Source organism: Giraffa tippelskirchi, chromosome 12 (assembly GCF_054371585.1).
Source record: "Giraffa tippelskirchi isolate mGirTip1 chromosome 12, T2T-mGirTip1v1.2.pri, whole genome shotgun sequence".
Lineage (NCBI taxonomy): Eukaryota > Metazoa > Chordata > Mammalia > Artiodactyla > Giraffidae > Giraffa > Giraffa tippelskirchi.
In genome coordinates, this window is record NC_137286.1 from 92,179,986 (window position 1) to 92,192,356 (window position 12,371).

General features: G+C 33.9%; 1 protein-coding gene across 3 annotated transcripts in view; it reads right to left on the bottom strand.

Annotated features, from left to right (window-relative positions):
• INTS6 (integrator complex subunit 6) overlaps positions 1-12,371 on the bottom strand; it is an 80,112-nt gene that overhangs the window by 52,132 nt on the left and 15,609 nt on the right. For all 3 annotated transcript variants that reach the window (XM_081547609.1, XM_081547606.1, XM_081547607.1), the window contains one exon: positions 6,919-7,008. In XM_081547609.1, coding sequence (XP_081403735.1) covers positions 6,919-7,008 — 90 coding nt within the window. The remainder of the gene's footprint in view (positions 1-6,918; positions 7,009-12,371) is intronic.

Sequence of the window (12,371 nt, forward strand, 5' to 3'; positions counted from 1 at the left end):
TGTTTTCATACTTTTATATACACTGTTCCCTATTCCTGCAATGTCGTGGCTCAATTCCTTACTCATTTTTCAAAACTTAGCTTCTTTCTTTATTTCTGTCATGAGACTTATCTCAGAGTATTAAAAAGGCTTATTTACTTTCGAATCTTCAAAGATAATGTTGTCTAGGGGCAAAAGCCTTGCTTAACTCCATCTTTGTGTCCTCAGTACCTAGACTACAGCAATACTAAATATAAATGTATGGTATGCCACTACTCTTGTACACAAACCAAAGTCACTATGCAGTGCAAGAAAAATTATTGCTGAATTAATCTAAAATATACTTTAAGCATTCAAAATTGGAGCAATTCATTATAGGAGGGTATTTTAGCAGCAACTCTCTACTAAGTAAAAATTACGTTTAACTATCACCAGTTCTATATACATGTCATTTTTTAAAATAATGCTAGTTACAAACATCCAAATCAGGAATTAAGGAATAACAAAGATAACAGAAAACTATATAGTCCTTTAGATGAAAACTCCTAAGCCAAATAACCAACAGTATGAAACATGAACTAATACTCCCCTCTTTCCCCCTGTCCTCCCCATCTCAGTCTCAGGGTCTGGGCGTCCTCTTCAATAGAGCACATCATATGTAGCAACTAAACACTGACTACAGTCGGTACAGAGGTTACTTCACAGCTATCCAATAATGGATTATAAGTTATACCAAACACAATAAAGAACGTATTCATAGAAGACCTATTCCACACCCTTCAGACACCCAATTCCCAAGTTCAACAATCCTAAAGGTCAAGAGTCAATTTTTAAACAAAACATTGCTAGTTAAAGTCGCTTAGTTGTCTAACTCTTTGTGACCCCCATGGACTATAGACTCCATGGAATTTTCCAGGTCAGAATACTGGAGTGGGTAGCCTTTCCCTTCTCCAGGGGATCTTCCCAACCCAGGGATTGAACCCAGGTCTCCCGCATTACAGGCGGAGTCTTCATCAGCTGAGCCACAAGGGAAGCCACATGTATTGCTAGACATGTACATGAAAAACAGTTTTATCTTGCTCTGTTAAAGTGGTTTATTTTCACACGTATTTTTTCTGTAGTTTAAAAATGTATATATTTGTAGTTTCAGTCATGTTCTGAAACTATGGTTTCCAAACCAGACTGTGCATCAGAATCAACCTGGACACACTGAAGAAAGTACAGATTCCCAGGTCACTGCCCAGATCAACGGAACCAAAATTTCCAGAACTAGAGCTGAGGCATGTACATTTTATAAAATACTCAGGTGGCTTTGATGCAGCCATTTGAAAACTACTTTTCTAAATATCATTCATGTATATATGGAAGAGCTAGAATCAGAAGAATAGAAATGTCTGCAAATGAAATTTCCTTACATGTGTGGGATCGCTTTTGCTTATTGGTTCTGACAGGCTAATAAATGCAGGCTGAAGTTGCCTCACACTCTGAATAAAAACTATTTTGATATAGCTTAATACAAAATTCTAGATAATACATTAGTAATTGCAGCCATAAACTTCACTAAAGAGTGATCAGCCAGCATTTCTTTTTAATTATTCTATCATAGTTTTTGTCTAGAGGCAATCCTTAAGAGTTTTTCTTTGCTGATTTCAAACTCAAATCCTTAAGAGTCTGAATTTGAAAAAAGGTATATTTTAGGAGTATTGCAAATCTGAATTACTGAAAATTCATTACAGTATTAAATTAAAATATATCATCGCTTTTAATTGTGCATTTTTATAATTACATATTTTCAAATATTAATAATTGTTGATATATATATACATTTCTATAGCATACCAGAAGTAAGGGATTGAGAGAACAGGGCCAAAAATACGGGTACAAAAGAAAACGTGAATGATCTACATTCAACAAATTCTTATTAAATGTTCCTGGAAAGTTGAATTAATAGAGACTAACATATATGGTAATGTTATACGTATGTTCAGAACATCTGAATCAGTAAGACAGGAGCTAATCTTGATAATGAAAACTCAGAAACACATTTACACACAGATCTGCTTAATACATTCTACCATACTACAATAACATCCTTCAAGAGTCCTTAGTAGTCTTTTTGAAAAAGAAAAAAATAACAACAAAAGTCCCCCAAATTCTAAGTGTACTGGGAAACAACTTCAAATATGTGTCTAAAAATCTTTGCATGATTAAAATAGTCTCAACAGCTTCTGGCACATATTTTGGTAACTTTAGTGAAACAAAAATACTTTATGAGGGGACGGAGAATGTGGTTTCTGATTTCAGATAGTAGAAACATTTTAAAACTCTGGATTGTCTTTTAAACATTACACAACATGAAGAGTTAAATGCAAACTGCAATTATAGATCCTAACTATAGAGTATCCTTATAAAAGGTAAATTCATTCTATATTGCCCAGAATGATCCAGAAAAATCACTAATACCAGTCCACATCTCAAAGACTGATGGGGCTTCTGCATCAACTTTTGAGAACTGAAAAACTGAAAGATAAGATCACAAAGGACAGCCACTTTAATACACAGTTGAGCTTACTCAGACATTTCTCTTTCTACAAACAAGTACTCTTTCAAGAAGTTATGAAAGTAGCTGTCCTAGTTTGCCTTAAAAACCTGGAAAACTCATAAGAGGGCAAAACTTTTCATGTCAAAAGCCAATAGGTTTTTTGGACTGCAAGTATCTTCTCTAAAATGTTAGCCTCTAGGGGCAATCACAACATTGATAAAGAGATGCAGAGTCTTCAGCAAATCTCAATATCTGAAAGGTAACACTACTATTAGCACTTTCAAGGAAGAGAAAAATAACTGCTACATGATCCTGGAATGTCATTCATCACCAAGAAGGGACTGGCAGGATTTCTTCTGGCTACTTTATTGAGCAATATAGTTAGCCACGTGTTCCTGGAATCATTGCACAGAAGAGTTTTCCACTGCAAAAGAGTATTAAAGAAGATCTTCTCAAGCAATAAAAACCAGAAAATTTTTTTCAGTAACTCTAATTATAATTTGGTGAATCTACCAAAACATCTGATACATTAGTAACATAACATGATGAATGATACTAGGAGTATTTGACCACAAGTATGCTTATCAACACCAAAGATGACTGACTATGGCAATAAGAAATACACAGATTTCTCATGTATCAGAATTCAAGGTCCCATCTAACTCCTACCTCATAAATGAAAACACTGCAAAAAAATTTTTATCAAATAGCTACATTTAAAAAGGAAAAAAGTCAAAAGATACACACATATTCTTCTACCATAAGCCATCATCAAAATTTCTACAGAGTTATCCAAAAACACTACACTAGAAACACACTCATGAACAACTCAGACAATGGCCTGGATTTTCATTAAATAAGGCCAAAAAAGATAATTAAAACCATCAATTAAGGCAAAATGATATTACACAGCTCAGAAGTTTTGTCCATAATACATGCTGTTTCTCTTCTAACTTCTAACACACTGCTAAATGATGACTTGTCATAGAGGAAATAGTATCCCTGTTATTATTTTGACAAACAAGTTATAAGTAATTAGATCATTCTGGCCTGTACAAATTTAGCCAGGTCAGGAGGCAATATGGCACCAAGTTTTTCCATGAACTATTTTCCAGGCTTAAAACAACTTTGTACCAAGTTTCTCTATAACTTTTACAGACATAATCTATGAGCCACATCCTACACAGAATCACAAGATCCTTGAATTTAATCAAAATTAAAATGATTATAAAAATTTACATTACACAGGATCTGATACATGAACAGGATAGGTAATATTAACCTTCCTCTCCTCCTTTAGTGCTTCCATACACCTAGAATGTTATCACTATTCTATCATTCATAAAACCATTTAACATACAATCCTCCCCCATAAGACTGTGAACTTAAGAACCAGAAACCCACCCTATTCATCTTTGTTATCTTCACTACCTAGAAATGCCCTGGTCATAATGGTCATTCAAGGAACACTTAGCGAACAGGAACATAATACCCATGTCACAAATGTACAGAGAGGGGAAGCAGACAACAGTAAATCAGGTAAGTAGAATGCAAATTTCAAGAACATACAGTAATAGATTTAAACAGAAAGACAGCAGATAGCATTAGGGAAAAAGCACTGGGTCTGGAGGGGCTGGGATGTCTTTGGAATTCAGATCAATTCTAATCCAGAGTTTGGGAATAATAAATGTTATAACCTTGAGCAAATCACTTTGCCGCCCCAGATCTCAATTTCCTCATTTGTAAAATAAAAAGTAATATGCCATAAGGATGATTTCAAAGCAGCAGGAACACTTATTACTGAAAAATAACACTAGAAGAATATACCAAATACACTATGTGAGATAACAGAACTTTGAGCAAAGGGCATTGTATGGGTGGGATGCACAACTCTATAAATAGTAACAGGTCACATCAACAGCAGTCACAGCTACTCAAGAACTATACACACATATCTAATGTGGAAGTTATCAACAATCACTCATTCAATAAATCTTTAAAAGGAATCAAGTTCTGCCAAAGGTAAAGGTTAAGAGGACTGAAGAAAAAGAGGCAAAGGCAATATTTTGCTTGTTATTTCCTAGTAAAAATTTTAATACAGATCATATAACACACACACACACACTCACAAAAAAACAAGCACATCGAAAAGCATCTTTATGCCTTTTATAAATTGATAATTGTCCTCAAAATGAATCATTAATTATTTGGACTAGAAGAGACAAGTATTTCACACCTCAGCAAAAAATTAACCTTCCACAATAAACACATACAAGATACATTCTCTGGCCCTCAAAATGAGTCTTGTTGGAATATTAAGAACCCAACATGGAGATGACCAAACAAACTCCTAAACTTGAAACCCAAAACAACTCACAGACCTATGTTCCAACAGCATATCCAAAATAAATCTTTGCCTCATAACAAATGAATCATCTATCTCAGATAAGAAGTTGTGATCAATTTTGATTGTGACTATCAGACTCAATATAGCAATATCTATAATCAATACTTTTTTAATGTAAGCCTTGTTCTCAGTACTATGCTAAATATTGTAGATGATACAATAAAAGCACTAAAAGATAAGATCCTGGCCCACAGGAAACTCTTCCCAACCTCTTACTAGGAATGAGTTTCAGGTTACTATAAACACATAGTTCTACTTCTCCAGTATCTCTCCCAAGGACCTAGGACAAAAGGTGAGCAATTCCACCATATATATATTTCAAGATATTTTGTAAAGCTAAAACAAATTATCACAAACACAGCAGATCCAGATATACGGGAACAAAATATACTGAACCCCAAAGGGAATTTCTACAAAGGTGGTAAGATAGAGTACCCTGAATAGATAATCTCACATGGAGGAATACTTCAAATAAATGTAAAATGTAAATAAAAATGAAAAATACCTTTGCAGCCATCATAACTACAAAACAAAATCATAGTATTTCTGACCTGATACTCATACCTCAATCTTTCTCTCAAATTTTTCAAAAGGAAAGCAAAGTAGGAAAATTTGAAATTTTCAAATTGAAGTTAAACAACCTATTCACTCTTAATGTATATAATCAATGTCTATCTGTTTCTGAAAAATGGCAGTATATAATTGGATATACAGATCAACTAAGTTTAAGAAAGCCTCAAAATCCATTAATGTCAGCTATGGAGCATTCCATAGCTATGTCTATAAATTATTTAATTACAAATTTTAATCTACCTAATTTTTCAACTGTTTTTCTGTGAATTATATCCTAAATTCCCCTTCAACATCAACTGTTCAAACAAAATCAATCTGGCTCTCTTCCCCCTAAGTCAAGATCAGGAAATAACGATTCTATACTAGTTCCAAAGTTTCATGGTAGAATTATACAGTGTTCTTTTCATTAGAGCCTACCAAGTACTTTCATTTACATTATTTCATTTCAGTCTTTCAACAACTCTATGAGGTAAGGCAAGAATTTATTTATGGACGAGTACAGAGAAATTTAGGGATGCTAGGTACAAACTTCATTGCTAGAAAGTAGTTGAACAAAGACTAGATACACAATTGTCTGGACTGTATATCCAATTTGCATTCCACAATGTCACACAAATCAAAGTATTTCTAAAAATTACTGAACTTAAAAACTACACTTTTCCTACTTAAACAAACCCTTTGTGAATACAGTGAGAATTAAAATTAAGATTCTAAATCAGCTGCAAGCAGTAAAGAGAATAGCCTAAACCACCTCCTTTCTATATCAACCTATTTTAATAAACAAACATAATATTCAAGAGCAGTTCAAATATTACAGTAAAAACATCTTAAGGTCAAGATGAATCCCTTGCACTGAACCTATCACACTACACACACCCAACTCGGCACAATGCATGCTAGCAGAGAATATGTGAGGCTAGCTCTAACTTATTTATATACTATTTGACTAAGAATTAAAATGTCCAAAAACCTTCACTTTCCCTAGACTTAACCACCTCCTGGCTTTGCTGCACTCTAGTCTAGGAGTCTCCATAACGGAGTGCACATGACAATCCACTGAAACAAGCAGCAATTATTAAAATGCTGCATCCATTTTTGGAGCCTCCAAATAAGAATTCATTTTACTAAATTTACTGTAACTGACACTGTGACCCTCACATAAACTCAAAAATACACATACAATTGAGATGGGTGGTAGCTCCAAAATTTTTCACAGAAGGGATTCCTATTCAAGAAAAATTAGAGGCCAATGCTACAAACAAGAGAGACGGTAAATGAGTTCTAGGAGCCATTTGATGAGCCTAGACTGCATCAAATAGAGAACCTACTTAAGGTTTCAATATCCTACAATGCATATACAAATCAAGATTTTTTCAAATGCCTTTGCATAATCCATGCTGATATAAACATAACTTACCTCATCCTGGACTCCACTGGTAGTAGTCAACTTGCTCCCATCAGTAATTGTAATAATTATTGCTGGCTCCAAAAAAAAGGGGTTTCTTCCCTAAAGTCAAAAAACATATTGATCATATTAACATCTAAAAATGAGCTTAATTTTTCTGAGTAAAAAGTCAATTTTCAAAACAGTATATAAATCCTCTTTTCTTGTTTTTAAATTTTATTTACAACTATACCTTTTGTACATTTTCAAAAAAGGTTTAGAAGGAAACATAAACTAAACAGGGGTTAACCTTGAAGGGTTGGAATTAAGAGGAAAAAATGGATTCTTCACTTCTACATTTTTGTATTGTATTAATTTTTACAGTGAGCATCTATACTTAAGTAACTAAAAGTATTTAACTTCTTAAAAGGGATCCTACAGTTAAATTCTAGTGATTTGACATATTTAGATATTACAAATTAAAATAATTTTTAACTTCCTCAACATTTACCAAGTGATCTATGCCTATAATCAAAGTATCTAGCCAAGTGATCCAGTATAGAGATGGAAGGGCTCCATGAGCTGGTTCCAAAGAAACACTAGGCCTGCCCTGAGCTTAGCAAAACAGTCCAATATGAAAAGTCAAAATTAAGAAGGATGGCGATTTAAAGAAATTGCTTGGCCAGAGGAGTAAAAAAAACAATAGCAGCATAGGCAATGAAACAATGGCACAGAGCTCTTAAATACTCTACAGTTAAGGTGAATCAACTTCACTAACTTCCATTCAAATCTCTGGCCAAGTCACTAATGCTATGATCAATTCTAGGTGACAGATTTTGTTAGGGACTCAGATAAACAGAAGCTTATCTTTTACACATAAATGACTCTCATTTACGATACTGAAGCACTTTTGTATAACTCTTTAAGACAAAACCATGACCAAAATGTAGAAGTTAGAGAGGGTAAACACTATGTTTGAAATCAAAGGTATTAAATTCTCTGCTACTAACAGTGTTCAAGAAAGGACAGAAAGAAGTTTTGCTGGATACGATATAAAACAGCATGTGAGACATGCACAATTTAACATGCATATGAATCACTTGGAGATTTTAATAAAATGTAGGCTCAGTAGATCTGGGACAAATACTAAAGGTTTCACATTTCCAACAAGATAGCAGGCTAGGAGACACTAATGTCCACTGACCACACACAGAATAGCAAGGATGTAGCATGTAATATTTTATAGTTCTGTAACATTTCCCTTACATTTATATAACTCTCAATCACTAGCAGATTACAGCACATACTCATTTGTTGACTGAGTTTACACTTTTCACATACAGTCACTGTGATTATAACCTAATCATAAAGAGGGAGCAGGGGGTATTTGGTATATTAAATTTCTTATTAACTCAAAAAAGTGTAAATGTATGTAAGTCACATAAACATTTTTCAAACTAGTGTCCAAGAAACAATGGTTCCAAGTAGAGAAAATGTCCTCTGGTCAGACCAAATTAAAACATGTTGGAATAACCTCTAAAGGCTTTCAAATGCAGTTGCATTCACATGTTCCTAGAACCTTGCAGGAGCAGGATGTGATTTCCCTCCCTTCTTCCTCTACAACAATCATGGGAGATGGAACACATTTGGGAAAACATTACATTACTGTGCTGTCTCTCACACCATTCACCCCCAACATACACAATAAATTCTCATAACACAGATCTCCTCTTCAATCTAGAAACAGGCAGTGTTCATTCCCAACCTCTGAGCTTTGATTGGTTCCCTCATGAAGAATGCTTTTCCTTTTCCCTGCCCACAACCCATCTAATTCTTCATCCTTTTTTAAGGCCCAGTTTAAGTCTTCCTCTCCTGCCTTAAAACTTTCCCTGATTGCTCTGGCCTTGAATAATTCACCCCCTCTTTCCCTCTCCAAATTTTAATAGTGGTAATTTTCAAACTTAAATAAAAAACATAATATTTCCCCAAATAAAACTAGACCTGGAGTGCTTTCATGGAGTAGATTTTGAATATATTTCCCCACAGCATGCATCTGTTCCTTATGTTCACTTTAAATATATTACATCTCACAAAATAATGTGAATATACTTAACACCATTGAACTCTACACTTGAAAATGGTTAAGATGGTAAATTTTGCTAACCATTTTACTACACTTTTAAAAAACACACCATCTTGTATTGTTTGCTATTGTTTCCTGTGTTTGAATCACTGAAGGCAAGGATCATGTCATCATTCTTCCTCAGCACTGAGCACAAAATATTTAAGCACTGGACACTTAATTCACTGATTACAGGCTAATACAGACCTGTCCAAGTTCACAGAGCCAATCAGAATTATTCAAACTTGAACAAGCTTCAAAAAATATAGATCACCTTTACTGCAATATAAATGAGTGCTTCCCAAACTTATTACACTAGGCAGTAAGAGTATTCCACCTCCTTCCTACTTATGTCCATCCAGTCATCCACTGTCCATTCATTCATGTTTGCCATTCAAACACTGACTGAGTGACTACTCTACATCAAGAACTGTTAGATGCATGATACATAATCTCGATTCTCATACATAATAAAAGTATGTACCAATGGACATACAATAACTCTCCTCTCCTCGTCTCTCCAAATATCATATCTGGCTACAAATACAATTTGGCAAAGGGAGATAAAATCAAGACGTCCTTGTCTATATCTCGCTTTCACCTTTAAGCTAAAACTACAACTGACTTGCTTCCTTTAAGAAACAAATCAGCAAATCTATTAATGCCACCAGGGCATGGGCTAAATACTTGCCCAAGTTATCTCTGCATCACCTTTATATTTTAACCTAAATCAAAGTCATATTTTCTGTTCAAAAGTTTGAAAACCATCTACTCTTATTTCTGTGTAAGCACACTCATAATTATCCTCCAAAAGCCAAAAGATTTGTCATATTTATAATTAAACAACTATGTACAGTTATTAAAAACTTCACGAATGATGTTGTCCACCCAAAAACTCAAATACATACTTATTTAAGACCCATAATGTCTAAAAATCAAGTTCAAATGTATTAAAACTTAGCAAAAAGTCTTTATGAAAATTTACGCCAAATTTAAATATTAAAATCAAAGTTACTTTTTCTTGACAACACAGCTCTTAATTGATACTTTACTGGAGCCTTGTACATACTACTCTTCAGATTCTATGCCTAAAATTACTGTAATAACCAGGCACTTGATAACAGTAATTAGCACTTACATTTATCTTATCCGATCCTAAAAACTTGGTGAAGTAAAAATGTTTAATCACGGAGATTAAACTATATAACCCTAAGTCACACAACTGAAATCTGGCAAAGCCAGAAAGTGATTCCAAATCTAAATTGCATGGTCTTTCTGAAGCATCTGAATGTCCTAATAGAAGCAGCTAAATTTTCTTGAATACAATTCTACACCAACCTGGACTGTGCCATTTTCATGCAACAAAGAATGGTATTACAATTGCAGTTGTTGTTTAGTCACTAAGTCCTGTCCGACTCTTGCGACCCCATAGACCCCACCAGGCTCCTCTGTCCATAGGCTTTCCCAGGTAAGAACACTGGAGCAGACTGTCATTTCCTTCTTCAGATCTTTCCAGCCCAGGGACAGAACCTGCATCTCCTGCATTGACAGGAAAGTTCTTTTCCAGGGAAGTCCCCAGTATTATAGTATTAGAATTAGTCACCAGGGAATCCCCCAGTATTACAGGATTACAATCAATTTGGTTTTATTTAATATATCTATCTGCAGTAAAATTAACTATGTACAGTAGGACTATTCATTTATTTGGTTTCCTGCTGCTCTGTGATGTCTTATTTCCTGCAGTTCTGTGATGCCTTATCAATTTTTCTATATATAAATCAATATACCACTCCCCCAAGAAAAACACAGTAAAACAAAATGTTGTACATATTACTTACTTTTAAAAACTCTATAACTTCAATCAACTTTCAGACACGATATATACAAATGAAAAAATAAAATAATATTAAAAGCTTTTAATGACTTTTAAATTTTGGGAAATACAAGTAAATATCAAAGGCAGAAAAAAGTAAAGAAAAATATGGCCATCCTCATTCACCTTTCCTCATTTAACTCTACTGTGCCTAAGACCCCTTCCTTTCTCAGGTGAGACAGCTTAGTCAGGAATCACACTAAGAAAAGGAACAGTATTAGTTATGATAAAAATTAGAATAATGACTTAATGAATGTAATTTACACACAAACAGAGGTTTATTTCCCCAGGGAAAAATTATCCCAATCTCTATATAAAAATGATTGTATTGACATTTATCTAAGCATAAATTTCTAAATAACCTGCAGAAAATGACCACACCATGTTGTGCCAATAAGTTGTCTTACATATAGTTTTAGGCTATTCGTCCTCTGCCTTTTCTAGTATGTTTACTCTTGGCAAAAGTATGTAAACAACTGGAATCTTTCTCTAATATTATCTTTTACCCAGCAAACTAAAACACATTTTTTGATTGTCTGCCAGTATCACAAGATTATTTTCTTCATGTTTTACAAAAATCTGCAAAGTTTAATAATTCTCAAAACTTGAGTCACTATTTTATATTTTTATTCTTAATAAGGATATCTATGAAGTCACTCAATTTGGAGACAGTTCATATTAGAATTTACCTCAAAATTCACCTCAGTCATAAAGCTAGTCTTTATCTTAGAGTTGAAAAGAAAAAAAAAAAAATTTAAGATCTGCTACGACAAAGGCAGCCAGTAGAGGGACTAAAAGTTTACTTATGCCATTAGCAGAATTAAACTCAGATGTTTTCCTCTCAGAACCCTGGTTCTTGGCATAAAGAATCTAGACATGTAACCAAACAACAACAAAAAAATACGGCGCAAAGTATAACTCTACCTCTAGAGATATTTACTGATGGAAATCTTGTCATTTAGAAAATTTAAATTTAATATTGGCCAAAAGCCTCAGGTAAGAGTTCTGCTGAAGATAAATACAAAAACTTTCACTTCACATATATTCTCTCAATAATTTAACATTATTCTTATGTTAAAGTAAGGCATAAAATCTTAATATGGGAATGTTAAAAATAAAATTAAAGTAGATTTATCCAACTAAAACCTATTGCAATTCTGCAAAAAATTGCTTTGGAAATGTTAAAACAAGTTATTAGCATTCAGCAAAAATAGTTTTTAAAATGTAAAAATAAGCCTAATTTTCCTTCAAATAAAAACCAATCTGGTTCTGATTCAAAATTTTTAGTTTTACCCAAGAAATTTAAAATGTAAGGGGGTGGGGAGGCACAGGAGTTTTTACTGCACCCTTAGCTTGTCTTAGCTATTATCTTTTGACGTGATAGCGAAAGGAAGGAAGCTCTAAATATTCAGTAGACCTTTTAGGAAGCTCTAAATATTCAGTAGACCTTTTAGTGGCTACCTCTGCTGAAGGACCAGAGGGCTCAAGTTT